At 55.3% G+C, this 12,996-nt stretch overlaps 5 protein-coding genes across 5 annotated transcripts; 2 read left to right on the forward strand and 3 right to left on the reverse strand.

Annotated features, from left to right (window-relative positions):
• Positions 1-1,025: 1,025 nt before the first annotated feature.
• Positions 1,026-2,307, reverse strand: BU26DRAFT_434774 (uncharacterized protein; the record flags this gene model as incomplete). Its single annotated transcript, XM_033824092.1, has 2 exons — positions 1,026-1,877; positions 1,909-2,307. 2 exons carry the CDS (start codon positions 2,305-2,307, stop codon positions 1,026-1,028), a joined length of 1,251 nt encoding a protein of 416 aa, XP_033679656.1.
• Positions 2,308-2,651: 344 nt separating this feature from the next.
• BU26DRAFT_83457 (uncharacterized protein) lies at positions 2,652-4,965 on the reverse strand. Its single transcript, XM_033836391.1, has 4 exons — positions 4,499-4,965; positions 3,957-4,417; positions 3,120-3,800; positions 2,652-3,070 (listed from the first exon to the last, which is right to left on the reverse strand). The coding sequence occupies exons 1-4, from the start codon at positions 4,534-4,536 to the stop codon at positions 2,997-2,999; spliced, it is 1,254 nt and encodes a 417-aa protein (XP_033679657.1). The 5' UTR covers positions 4,537-4,965; the 3' UTR covers positions 2,652-2,996.
• Positions 4,966-5,394: 429 nt separating this feature from the next.
• BU26DRAFT_568669 (uncharacterized protein) lies at positions 5,395-6,162 on the reverse strand (the record flags this gene model as incomplete). Its single annotated transcript, XM_033833793.1, has 1 exon — positions 5,395-6,162. The coding sequence occupies one exon, from the start codon at positions 6,160-6,162 to the stop codon at positions 5,395-5,397; it is 768 nt and encodes a 255-aa protein (XP_033679658.1).
• A 504-nt stretch (positions 6,163-6,666) lies between these two features.
• BU26DRAFT_522457 (uncharacterized protein) lies at positions 6,667-9,267 on the forward strand. Its single transcript, XM_033829789.1, has 3 exons — positions 6,667-6,799; positions 7,115-8,565; positions 8,614-9,267. Coding segments are annotated over exons 1-3 (1,941 nt in total). The 5' UTR covers positions 6,667-6,798; the 3' UTR covers positions 9,103-9,267.
• A 730-nt stretch (positions 9,268-9,997) lies between these two features.
• Positions 9,998-12,555, forward strand: BU26DRAFT_522458 (uncharacterized protein). The gene has a single exon (XM_033829790.1). It carries the CDS (start codon positions 10,425-10,427, stop codon positions 12,201-12,203), a length of 1,779 nt encoding a protein of 592 aa, XP_033679660.1. The 5' UTR covers positions 9,998-10,424; the 3' UTR covers positions 12,204-12,555.
• The last annotated feature ends 441 nt before the right edge of the window (positions 12,556-12,996 follow it).

Raw genomic sequence — 12,996 nt, forward strand, 5'->3', positions numbered from 1 at the left:
CGATCCGAATAAAGGCTGTTGTTGAGGAAACGACGAAGAGCGCAAGCAAAGAAAGTCAGGTAGCCATCCCAGAGCTCGCCTTCACCGCGAGACCAGCCAACAAAGAAAAAGTCTTCCTCTTGAGTCAAACTTGCAGAGTAAAGTCCGGCAGGCAAACGTCTCTCACCTCGCGACCAGGCGCAAACAGCAAACGCACCAGCTGTCTAGCGCTTTCCGGTCGTGCGGTGAGGAATGAGAGACATGTAGTGGGTAGAGAAGTGATTGTTTAGGTGGTGTCCTGGGCGGCGGAGAAGTAAGGGAAAATGTGAAGTGAGAGCGAGAAATCGCGGTGTCGCTGCGCGGGGGGATCACCCTAGGCAAGAACAGGCGACCCCAGCCACCGCTTTATGTCCAAGTCCAAGCGGCGTAGAAACAAGCCATAGGACTTCAAAGTTAGGTTTAGCAAGTAGTGTGGATAGATTTCATGCTCATAAGAAGTGTTTCAGATGAGTGCTGGCATGAGCAACAATATCCATCGGGTCCGTGGTGAAGGCGCGGTGCCACGCGTGGCACGTGGGCACGTGTCGAGGTAAACGAGCCAATCCGTTCTAGCGGACTGTGGTAGGAGGAGACCGACGGTGACAGCGCGAGGCGGTAGGATTTTATCCGGATTTAAGGGCTCGCCGTACATGCTCGTAGAGGTAACTTTATAGGATATAGCATTGTACGCACTTGCGAAGATCTCTAGGTTGGCCGTTACGCACGTCGTTATAGCTGGAGAATTTCACACCGTGAGACTCTGTGACGGCGACTTTGGCGCATCTGCAATAAGAAGCCCATGCGACTAGACTGTGAACGCGGTTTACCAATGTTGTGGTGGACGCGGCCTCGGGGCGATTACCGCGTAGGAGAGGAACGTGACGCGATGATCGAGAGTTTCATGAATTATGCATCCGTAGATCTAGCCCGCTAACTCCCAATGCCATCTTATACAAAGCCCTGTGCCGGAGCCATAAACGCCGTAGCCCCAATGAGCACCATCCGCATTAGCCTCCGCTTTTTGGCGCGTAATCCCAGATATGACTGGAGTCCCAAGATTCCGTCTCCTCCTTCCTCGCCTTGGGGTCCTCTCCTCTTTTAAAAGCCTCCGATCTCTGTTGACCTAGCCAGCCATCTATCTCATTTATACTTTTTATCAGCTCTTCCATCCTTGCCTGCTCCGTCACGTTGAACTCTATCGCTTGGCCTTCCTCTTTCGCCTTGTCTGCCCTCTTATTATAGACATCTAGCTCAGTAAACTGCTTGTCCCGCTCTTTCTGCTTGTCCCAGTAGTCCTCGTACTTTTGGCGGCCTCCAAAACAGATGCCGTACCCATCGCAGTAGCACGTGTTCTGTGCGGGACAGTACACCTCGTGACCAGTGAATATGTAGTGCCATATATATTCGAAGACTCGGCCAGAGTACTGATCGTCCATGGGCGTGTTCATCAGCCATCGTCGGTAGTGGAGGAGTCTCTCAATCGGGACCTGCTGTATCCTTTCCCTGCTGACCGCAAACTGAGCGCAGCATACGCCTGATAGTGTCGGCGGTATGGGCGCACCCGGGTTTACCTCCTCCCAGATATGCCGCCGCCAGTGTATCTCCTCAGGCTTGTGGTAGAAGTCGAAGTCGCCGCCGGGACGGTCCATATGTATCCAGTCGGGGCAGCCGGGCTCGTGGTGACAGCGAACATTCATGTACCCCAATCGAGCTACGCGCTCGTGGTTCAGGCGCTTGAGCATCATTGCGGCGTCCTGGCCCATGAGCAGGTTGTTGTGCCAAGCGTGTCGGTGGGCGTGCATGAAGATGACGGTATCGGGGAGGTCGTCATAGTGGTCAATCATGTACGTGAGGTAGACCTAAATCACGTCTCCAAATCAGCAAATCTACATGAAGCATGTTGCCGTGGCTAGGCTGCCATACCATTGCTTCCCGTCCTTTGTTCTTGGGCACTTTGTACTTCGCATTCGGGTTGTCCACCTCATACACCACCAGGGGCATGTCTGGGAGCTCTCTCTGCATCCATGATATGTCCTCTTTCTTCGTCTTCGGTATTACGACGGCCCAGGTGTAATTGGAGCCTTTCGGCTTCGTCTCGCCATCCCGGAACCGTATGGGGATGCCGAAATCGAGCGGATCGCCAACATACGACGACGTTTTCGACTGCGGAGCGCCTGATCCGAAGCCGGGAACGGAGGGCGCCTGGGCAAATTTGACGTAGCACCATGCCACGACCAGGAGGAGCAGGATAGAGACCAGCGACACGAGCCGCGGCGGCCCGGCGAGCATCTTTGCGTAATCGGCGTTCTTCGTTCACCGCTTGTCGTATATCAGGTACGGGTCGCGCATGGTCGATGGGGGACGGAGGACTGCGCAGCTCCTTCGGGGACACTCAACGAATGTAAGGTCGATGCGTGCGGCTGTGTTCGGGGACCAACCAGGATCAGCGAACAAAGACGCGTGTTTCACCTTAGCACAGGCTGCCTAAAATACAAGCGTAAATTGTTGATCGACATGATTGTATAGTGAACGACGCGACGTTTTGGGGGTTCCCCACTCTGCAGTCTCGACCGTGGAGGCCGATGTGAATTATTCGGTACGATGGACCACGGGTGTCAGGCTACTGTGGTACTGTTATGAACAGGACGCGACCATCGCGAGAGCGTTAACATCAACTCGGCGTGCGCTTCATTAATATATCTCCCTTGGCAAAGCTTGATTAATGTCAATCCGGTATCAAGTTTGAATGATGCTCGACTACTCTTCTGATACCTAGGCGTCATGGTTAGGCAATTGCAGCTTCGTGCAAGAGGAGTCCAAGATAACATGTAGAATGCGCCTAAAGGCTTGAAAGGTGCACCCTTCAAATAGTGATAAAGCAGGTATCGAGCTACCACATCATTCCACACTGCCCGCATCACCCTCGTGTTCAGCATCCTCAGCATCATCTTGTTGTCTCTGGAACCTCTGGGCGAACTCTACAGCACTTTCGACCGCCTCGCCCACCACACACCCGCGCTTGCGCTCGTTGTCAATACTGTCGTCCGAGCTGCTGTCGTCGTCCGAATCAGGCCAAGATCCAGGCGCATGGTGAGGCCTACTTGAACCCTCTGTGTTTCCTTCCTTCTCCTCTTCCATCGCGGGGAGCGCCGTCGCGAAGCAATCGCTTCGACGAGCTCTTACACTAGGTATAAGCGTTTCCGTAGAGTCGAGGGGCGATACTCCGGTTGGAGGCTCAACTCCATGAAGCGATAGTTGCCCTGTGAGTATCATCCTGTCCGGATCCAAGGATCTCAGTCGAGAGTCAAGAAGATATTCTTCCGACGCAATCAAATTTCCTTTTCCACAGACATGAACTAAGGCCTGACTGTTGCCAGCAGCGGTTGAGGCAGATAAACGTCGGATCTCAGGTATCTCGAAATTATAACTCATCGCATTGCCAATTGTGGGGTTCGAGCTGTTGCGTCGAGTGTTGCGCATTGTCGGCTCTGGTGTTGCACCGCTGGAAGGCGTTCGAGGGGCCGATTGGGTGTGCCGGAGCCGGAGCGAGGAAGGCATTTTGAAGACAGCGTGCGAGGTGAGTCGTTGCAAGGGGGTTGGGCGCGGGCGAGCAGCAGGCGATTTCGCTTTGTCGCGTTGCTGGGCGTGCGATTTCTCTTTGCCACGGAAATGATGGAGGAAGAGAAAGTGGGTCTTGCGTCCTGGTTCTTTGGAGGCAGAGGGTTGGCAGATCAATCTAGAGATTAGCCCTTCGTCGGATGAGGAGCTCGATGCTACGCTCCCTGCAAAGGCGGCGGTACACTTAGCAGATGTCACAGACCGAGGGGGAATCTAATACTCCACCATGTCTTAGGCATTTACCCGCTGAAGGCCTCGAGGAGGAGATTTTCGCAATTAAAAGATGAGACATGCTGGAGTGTGTACCGCGACCTACATACCTCGCGAAACCCTCCCGTCGTTGCAACGATCTGCTGGCCCGTCGCTCCATTGACTCGCGTCCGTCGCTAGTTCAGCTTGACGTGGGAATGGCAAGTTCTGAAGTACTTCAAGGCTCCGCCTCTTAAGCCTCCGCTGCCGGGTGGCGATCTCGGCCGCTTGATCCTCCAAGGATGGTCCTGAATAGAGGCCGGGCCACGCCAATGTCTCGGAGGGTTCTCTGGCATGGTACCCGGCTGCAGGAGAGAACCGACGATATGAATGTAACCGCAGGGCCGTCACAAGCCTCGAGCCTTTCCTTTGCTGCAAGAGAGGGACACCTTCTGCGCTTGATGCTGGTAAGAGAGTATAGCAGGAGGCGAGCAATTGTAAGGCGATGAAATGGAGGAATATATCGAAGGCCGCGTCCTCGGAACCAGCGGCACTTGCGGGATGGTGAGCCTTCGCGAGCTGCACGGCTACTCTGCTGGGTGATGGAAGGATCTCCATGTTCATCAGAATTGTACGTATGAAGAGATGGAGGCGATCAGGATAACAGACTGACCTGGAAAGGCGGCTGCGTGCGAGTCGACCAGAACTCATCGCACGCACTTAGTTCCAGACATTCTGCGACCTCCGCCATTATAGCGTCCTGAACTTTCGCGATCTCTGGCTTGATATCGGGATCATTCAATTCGACATCGCTTACAAGCCGCGAGAAATACTCCGTTTCCGTTGTGTCGCCAAAGAGGAAATTAAGATGCGGAGAGTGGAACTCTGTGTCGAGAGACTGCTCTGGGACGATGCTAACGCTGAGCCTGTCTGTTCGTTTTCGGCGCGGGGAGCGTGACGTTCGCATTTTGGAGGCTTTGCCGCTCTGCAGGACTGGCACGTTCAAAAATAGGAAAGAGGGTTACATAGGAATACGAAATAACATAGTCGAGAAGCCCAGGACGTCGTCGTGGGGACGAAAGGAAGGTCTAGAGATGTGGGAGCAACACAAAGCAGGTGCATACTAACACAGAAAGCGCGACCGCGACCGCGCTCTAGACCGAGGCCCGCCGCGTGCTTCTCGCTATGCTAGGCATTGCTCCTTACATGCGCAAAGCTCCTCCTGGAGGCCTTCGACAGGTTTAGACTCATGTAGTTGATTCCTTACTCGGCCCGAGCAGTTTGACAGGTCCGCAAGTGTCGGGATTGGCCACTTTAGCAAAAAGCGAGGTCCAAACGTAGACTCTTTATCTGTTTCCAATCCGGCGCAGTGGTCGAATCGACAGTATATGCCTCGCCTTGGGAACACGTGGACATTTTTGTTATCTGCGGTCCCAATGTCCCCTTCCGTGCATGCCTTCACGCCTGGGAAACAATAGATGGATCAGCTCCGGAAAGGTGCTCAATATTCATCGCCAGGCTGAGGTCTAAGCGCGGTAGCTCTAGAGGCGATTGTAGGTCATAGCGCGCTCAGCCGGTACCGCCCATGTCAGTGTCTTCTGCTTCACCATTCGACGGGGATTGCGTTGGATCTTCCTCAGCGACAAGACGCGGGCCGTTGGGTGTCTGAGAAAGTACCAACCGAGACCAGTCTCCTCTTTTGGCCTTTGCCTCATTTAGTCTCGCTAGAAAGTTTGACGGAGCCGGCCGGCCCTCTTGAGCATCGGGCTGCATGTTGCCGGTGGGCTGGGTAACTACGCCTCTTTCACTTGGCGCGTCCGCGGAGGTATCCATCTTGTCCGTAGTGTGCTGCTCCTCGCGCGGATTTTCGAAGAGATCATCGCGTGGACGGAGACGGCCAACCCTCGCGACCAATCTGGCCGAACCGGTGGCAAGGAGATCTACTGCGGGCAATGACCGAAGGGGCTTCTCCGTGACGCCCGCAGCTGGCTTCGGCTTCACGAAAAACATGTCGGTTCCGAGAGTTGACGTCCACTGGCAGCTGAGCATCTGGTCGTTATACAGAAGCAACGGATTCGAGGTATGCAGACCAGTGATCTGGATCTCGCCGACTGAACCTGCGCCCTGGGCATCTGCAGCATTCTCGGTTTCCCTCCGTCCTGCGTTGAGCGCCCTCAGCCTGGTCTTGAGCAGCACCGGGTGGCCTCTCTTGGGGAGCGCGTTGACCGGTCCCTGTGCGCCGGGCACATTTGAAACGTCGATTGGAATATAGAAATCCTCGGTCTCGTTCTCGTCGTATTCATACTCCCACTCGTCGTCGTCTTGTGCGTACGCCATGGCGTGCGGTGATGATAAATGTGAGGTCGAATTAAAGAGGCCTAGCTGGTCGGCAAGTCCACGGGAGCGAAAAGTGGGCCAAGCCTTGCCTGGGCTTGGCGCTCGACATGACTCTTGCTGTAAAATACAACCTTGAAGGTCGTACATCTAACTATACGTGCCACTGTACCAACCTGTGAAGGTCTCCAGGGTGGCCGTTACGTGGGTCGTTATATCCGGAGAATTCTGCACCATGAGAGACCGCTCAAGGTTCCCATCCTCCTACTTCGTGGCGCCGAAAGAAATCCGCGCCGACGGGATGCGATGATGGGAGGACTGCACTGAAGCAGGGCGATGCCGGAAGCGTGCGCACTGCTTCGAAACAAATGCTGCCGCACGTGTGCATCCGCACTTCTCCTTCGGGAATAGTGCAGACGACGTGTGCCCAGCCTTCCAACCAAGGTCAGACTTCGGACCCTCCAGCTCCTACAAGCTCCCCGAACCTGCGTTCTGCCCAGTGCCGGGCTTCAAGGCATATTTCTCCTCGTCCGTTCATACTTCGTTGACCACCGCCGATTCATTCGTTCCATATCGTTTCGCAGCAGTCCTGAAGTTCCCGCCCCGCTGCCGACGCGGGGGTGCTCGGTCATCGTGACAAGTAAGTCCCCTCCGCCAAACTCCGGCGCATGCAGGCGGATTGAAGACATCATGAATGGCCTCCGGCGCTTCCGCATCCCCCCAGTTTGCACGCTTTTCTGCTCAGGCCACAGTCACGCCCCACTTTCCTTCCCTTGACGTCGATTATCCGCGTGCTTCCTTGAGCTTAGCCTCCGGGAAGGCAATTGGAGCCTCGATCGGAGTGGACGTTCATGTGTATTTTGTCAGCCTTCGGAAATATCGGCGGCCAGCTTGCCCTTAGTAACCTGATCCCTTCCGCAGTGGCATGCAATTGGCCATGAAGCTAATCAATCAGTGCCCATCGTGCCTTACGCGCACAATGGAGGCGGCCAGGTGCCTTTCCGGGGGTTCCTCCCCTTGCTATCCTCGCCCTCGCCCGTATCTTCCTCCGTCGTCCCTTCATACCCTCCGGCAGTGGTATACGCCTCCGATACTCCCGGCGAGATCCCCAACGTCGCGCAGGACGCCTCCCACCGCCGTCTCCCGCCCACTATCGATATCCCTATAGACCATCATTCGCATGAACAGCCAGCCGGAACAGCGCATACGGCCTTTGTCCCTTCTGTTGGTGGGCTTTCCGAGGAGTCAGATACGCAGATGAAGGGCCGGAAACCAGCCATTGCCGCCGCTGGTACATTCTTCGGCCTCTTCTCCTTCTCGCAGATATACCAACACGCGATATTCCCGAGAATTACCCCGCCCTCAGAGCGGGCAGAAGACAGGAGCTGGGTGCAGTCGTCACATTCGTGGTTAGACAAGAAAGTCTGCAACTGGTTCGGCTTCTGTGGTCTGACGCATCTGAACCGCGCCGGCTGGACTACCAAGAACAAGCAGAAGAAGGGAAATGCGTTCTTTGCAAACAGCAATGGACAAGATAAGATAGACCTTGGCGAGTTCTGGAGAAGTGCGCAAACGCTTCCTGAAGACTGGTCTGAGCAGGAACTCAAGGACCGTGAGATACCTAGTTACGTCATAGACCATGCGCCATTCATTCATCTCTACTCCGGCGAAGAATATTGGCCATGCGATATGGCGGATCACCTCTTCCACACCACTCCCCATCTCAACTATACGCCACTCCAGGCCGCCGAAGACCACCCGAATCTGACGGACCTAGACGACCTGAATAAATGGGGCCGCTTCGTGTATCTACAAAGCGATGACAATGTTGAAGACCGCCCGGAATGGTTAGGAGGAGAGAGCAACATTCCCGACGTTCCGGAAGATTCAGATCCGGACACAGATGAGGGCAGTCGAACGGATGGTCACTTTAGCGAGGACGAGGAAGGCGAGCGTTCAAGCTGGTGGGACGTCGGCATAGGCGATACCAAGGAAAGGGGAGGCATTCGACCTACGGGGGCAACCAATTCACGTGTTCCCGTACCGACTGATACCCCGGAAGGTGAAGAATGGGTTGACACTGATGATGAGACATGGCAGCCGGAGCTTCTTCGTCGCAAGATGCGTCGAGAGCTCGGCAAGAAAATTGTTGGAGGCAGAAGTGATGCGCCTGTAGTGCTCATCGTTGTGCCGAAGGAGAACGGTGTTGTCGACGCTTTCTGGTTCTTCTTCTACAGCTACAATCTCGGCAACGCCGTCTTCAATGTGCGCTTTGGCAATCATGTGGGCGACTGGGAGCATACCACCGTGCGGTTCCAGGACGGCGTGCCCAAGGCAGTTTTCTTCAGCGAGCACAGCTTCGGGGAAGCATATACTTGGGACGCTGTCGAGAAGATTGGCAAGAGGGTAAGTTCTGTACCGTAAATGCTAGGCTAGACTAACTCCGCGAAATAGCCTGTTGGATACTCGGCCACGGGAACGCACGCAATGTACGCAACGCCTGGTGTGCACCCTTACATTTTACCGGGAGGCATTCTTCACGACGTCACCGATCGCGGCCCCTTATGGGATCCAACCTTGAACCTGTACTCTTTCACCTACGACTACCAGAAAGACAATCTGCGAAGCTCCAACCTAACGCCGCAAGCGCCAACAGGATGGTTCTACTTCATGGGCCATTGGGGCGACAAATTCTACCCACTTAGCGATCCGCGACAGTATCGGTTCCTGGGGCAGTACCATTACGTTAATGGCCCTCTTGGTCCTCGTTTCAAGAACCTGGGTAGGAAGCAAATCTGCCAAGGAAACCAGGAGTGTCTGTTGAAGAGGTGGGTTGGGGACAAGCGAGCACATCCGCTTGTGAAGCGCTTTCCAAATATTGGAGAGGGCGAAGAGATGAGCGAGGAGGACGTGCGACGGTTTGTCGGCCCGGACGCTGCATGATAGAAACGATACACGATAGACGACCACGTTCATTAGCGATGATTTCACATTTTAGGTACGCTCGTTTGCTTATGGTAGGCGCTTTGGGATTCGGATCAGGAGTCGGACACGTTTGGAGGCGTTCCTTGACCGCCAATGGATGGGCGGAGTGATACCAACTGCGGACCGTACCACCTGGGTGATACTTCATAACTTGTCTGCAAGGAGCGGTGGGCTTTACGAGATACCTAGTACTAGAACATATTGATTTTTTCGACACCTGTCCTTTGATTGCCTGATGAGGTGCCCAGGTGTTTCACGACAGGAGCTGAAATGCTAGGCTGCTTTAGGCAAGGGCTGAGATGCATCCCGCGTCCCGCGAGTGGTGATATCAAGTTTCCGGATTCGGCCAGTCCTGCCAACTCGCGGCTGGACTGGCTGTAATAACGGTGCAGTGACAAGGAGGCATGGCCTACGTCGATGCCACGTACGGTTCAGCGTGGCGCTTTGCGTTTTGCTTGCGATGACTCTTGTTCTAGCGGTATGATGGAGGATGAAGGAAAAGTTCTCGACTTGCACTATGAATCATCCGTGGGCTGATGGAGTACCTACGGGCACTGACTTGTCGCTGCCGTATGCCGGCGCATGCGGCAAGTTAGACGACGGGGCGGTTAGAAAACGAGGACAGGGGAGCGGGCTTGTCTCGGGGTTTGACATGATTGAATCATCGCTGGCTCATCTCATCATCAGGGAGAAAAATGGCGAGTCTTCCCGAGCAATGCAGTTCATGGTCTAAGCGTCTGACGGCTGCGTGACAAAGCTCCCTATCTGAGCTTATCAGGGCCGCACGGCGTGCAACGTCCCAACATCCCAGCGTGGCACTGCCTTCTATGTGAGCCCCATGCCAGGCTCAGCTCGTCATTTCCACCCCATATACCCTCCGACCGCCGGCGCAGTGTTTCTGCAGCTCGCTCGCTCTTCCACGCTGTCCCACCTTTGTTTCCGCGCGTTGCGCCCCTTGTGACCCAAACGTCTGAAACTCGCCTAGCGCCTCATGACATAGGCCATTTCGCGAGGTACATAGCCATCACCCGCCCCAGCGCTCGAGGCCACGCCCACACGCCGCCGCCGCCTACGCTGAGCTCGCAGTGAAGCATGAGCTCGTCCGGTCGATAATTGCGCGCGCGTAGAGTTCCGCCCAGACGAGCCGACGCCGGTTCCCCGTGTCACCGCGTTCCTTGATCTGATCCCCGCGCCCGCAGCCCTCCCTTGCGCCCGCCTTGTTCAGCGCACCGTCTCTTGGAGCATTGCTCCTCTGCTCTACTCCATAAACGCGCTACATCATGGCTTTCCGCCAGCAGCACCGCCCCCAGTCCTCGCGACAGCTTTCCTACCATGCCTCAGACCCCCCGGCCGAAGTCGGAACGACCTCCCCGCAGCGCAAGCGGCCCCTCGAGGAGTCGCAGGAATGGGTCCTCTTTTCTCCTGTCGCGCCTTCTACTACCGCTCGTACGCACACTACCTCGACCGAACGAACTCCGCGCACAGCTGGCCTGTCGCGCTTCAGCGACTTCGGATCCCTCGACACCGCAGCACGCTCGGAACAAGACGATGACGACATAACGTGCCAAGGGACAGAAGAAGGAGAGGAATTGGACAGTCTGGACGACGGGCTGCACGCATTCCACGAACCTTCCGAGTATGCTGGTCCGTCCAGCAGGTTACAGCAGAGCGGGGATACGGTACTGCCTACTCATGATGGCCTCGGCACCTTCCAACCAAATGCAACGTTGCAGGAGCAGATGTGGCAGTTTGAGCGACAGACCCCGCGGAGACGGCAGGCCCGGCGGCGCTCCAGCGTACAGCGACGCCTCGATGCGCTGGAAGAGGCAGAAGAGCTGAATCATGAGCAGGATCGGCGGCAGAGAATAGAGAAGTGGCGGCTGGAGCAGAGCAAAGCGTTGCTTGAAGAGATCGAAAGAGAAACCAGGCGCCGGCGGAGAATGAGCATGGTGAGCGCTGCGCGAAGTCGGACGGACAGTGCGCATCAGGACACCAAGAGCACACTATCGCAGGCCGCTAGATCTGTATCTGACGGTCAAAGCGAATCATCGGACGACAGCACGGAAAACCTTTCCTTCTGGCAGCGGTTAACGAGGAGGGTCATTCGCGATTTGATGGGTATCGACGAGGACACGCTTTCTGTCATCTTCGGGGAAGCGCTACCAGAAGAAGCCCTATCGACCACACCGAAAGCGTTGGATCCTAGACCTTCAATGGGTACCGCTCTGCAGGACCTGGATGACAGTACTCTCGCAGACCACGGCTGGCAGCACAGACTCCTAGAGCGCGTAGCTCGAGAGCTTGGCATACTTGTACACCAGCTCTCTGAACACCCCGGTGCTTTCTCAACCTACCGTCTCACGCAAGAGGCTCCAGAATACGCCGGGCTGCCGACATCACGATCCAGCACGACCATCATGACCGACTTCTCTCCCTCGGCTACCACTGCATCAGGGCCCTCCGCACCCGCGCCCAGTTCAGCTCAATTCGCACCTACCTTTCCCGCTCAATACTCGTCAAATACATACAGCGAAGCATCCCTCTGGGGCATCGAAGAAGAACCCGAAGTCGACCCCTTGGACTCTTTTCGCACTCCGCCGGGCCCGGCTCTAAATGCCTCTGACGAGCTAGCCCGCGAGCAAGAATACTGGGAGCGCGAACTCGACGTCAAAATGGTGTTCAATTTTCTCGTGCAACGCTTCACTTCCCGACGTAGCAGCATATCTTGCACTACAAGAAGGAGTTCCAGCGCTCCTGCGTCAACAGACAACGAAGGCGCCTCGGCGAGACGAGCAGCAATTATCCGACAGCACCACCCTTTGGTCGGTAGGACCACGGACCGCAGCACACTTCCTACGTCACCTGCTGCAAGAGAGGGGAGACGCAGATCGGTGTACTTCCAGCATCAGCCGAGCCTAAGGAACCAGGTGCTTAAGAGTAGCTCGAGCTGTGCAAGTCAGAGCACGAAGAAGAGCAAGCGGAGTGCGGGGAGTGGGAGGAATTATTGGGATATGGGTGGCAGTGTGGGTAGTGGGAGTGTCATCGCTGGAGAAGTATAGATTTCGGAGTGTTATGCTGTTTTGATAGACAGGAGGATGTCTACTGGTTTCTCTCAAGACGGCTGCATAGATTGGGATTCCTGTGTGGTTGCATAAGAGGTGGGAGTCAGTTGTCGGATGCTATGGTGCATGGAAGGAGCTAAGCTCTCACCATTCTACGATTGGGAATGGAGTTTTGGAACTTTTTCCTGGTTTGGCATACTTCTTTCGGAACTCTCACTACTTGGCATATTTAGAAGATACCACATGATGTTCACTCAGGGGTTTGATGATATGGGATCGGGATAGGCAAACTGCGTCATGGGTTGTATTAATAGTATCTCCCTTCAATACACAACATTATGAAGACAGCTTTCTTACCTTCGTTCCTATGCTCTGCTCAGCAGTCAGTGACGTCGTGACGTCGCTGGAAATTCAGTTCGCCACCCCGCCCCCATGCTGGTTGGTGCTCGCGCGGGAGGCAAAGTCAGACTCACCGGGAACGCCGAACAAACACTTCGACACATCCGCTTGACACGAAGGGACTCTGACTCAACGCTCCCGTAGTCGCTATACCTGCCCCTTCTTCACTTTCTCCCGGCCCTTTTTCGTCTGACGTGGAGAAATGCGGAACCGCAAGCCATCATGAGCTCCAACGCCCAAGACATCATATCGCGGAGCAAACCCGGCACCGAAGTTCGGATCTTTTTCGCAGATCATAGAATACTTTGACGTCAATGATTCGGGTTCTTAGTAGGATGTTTTTGGTCGATGGAGAAAAGGTAGAAGGCTTGGAGGGTTCGTAGTTGCGGGT

Source organism: Trematosphaeria pertusa (assembly GCF_010094035.1).
Source record: "Trematosphaeria pertusa strain CBS 122368 unplaced genomic scaffold BU26scaffold_14, whole genome shotgun sequence".
NCBI lineage: Eukaryota > Fungi > Ascomycota > Dothideomycetes > Pleosporales > Trematosphaeriaceae > Trematosphaeria > Trematosphaeria pertusa.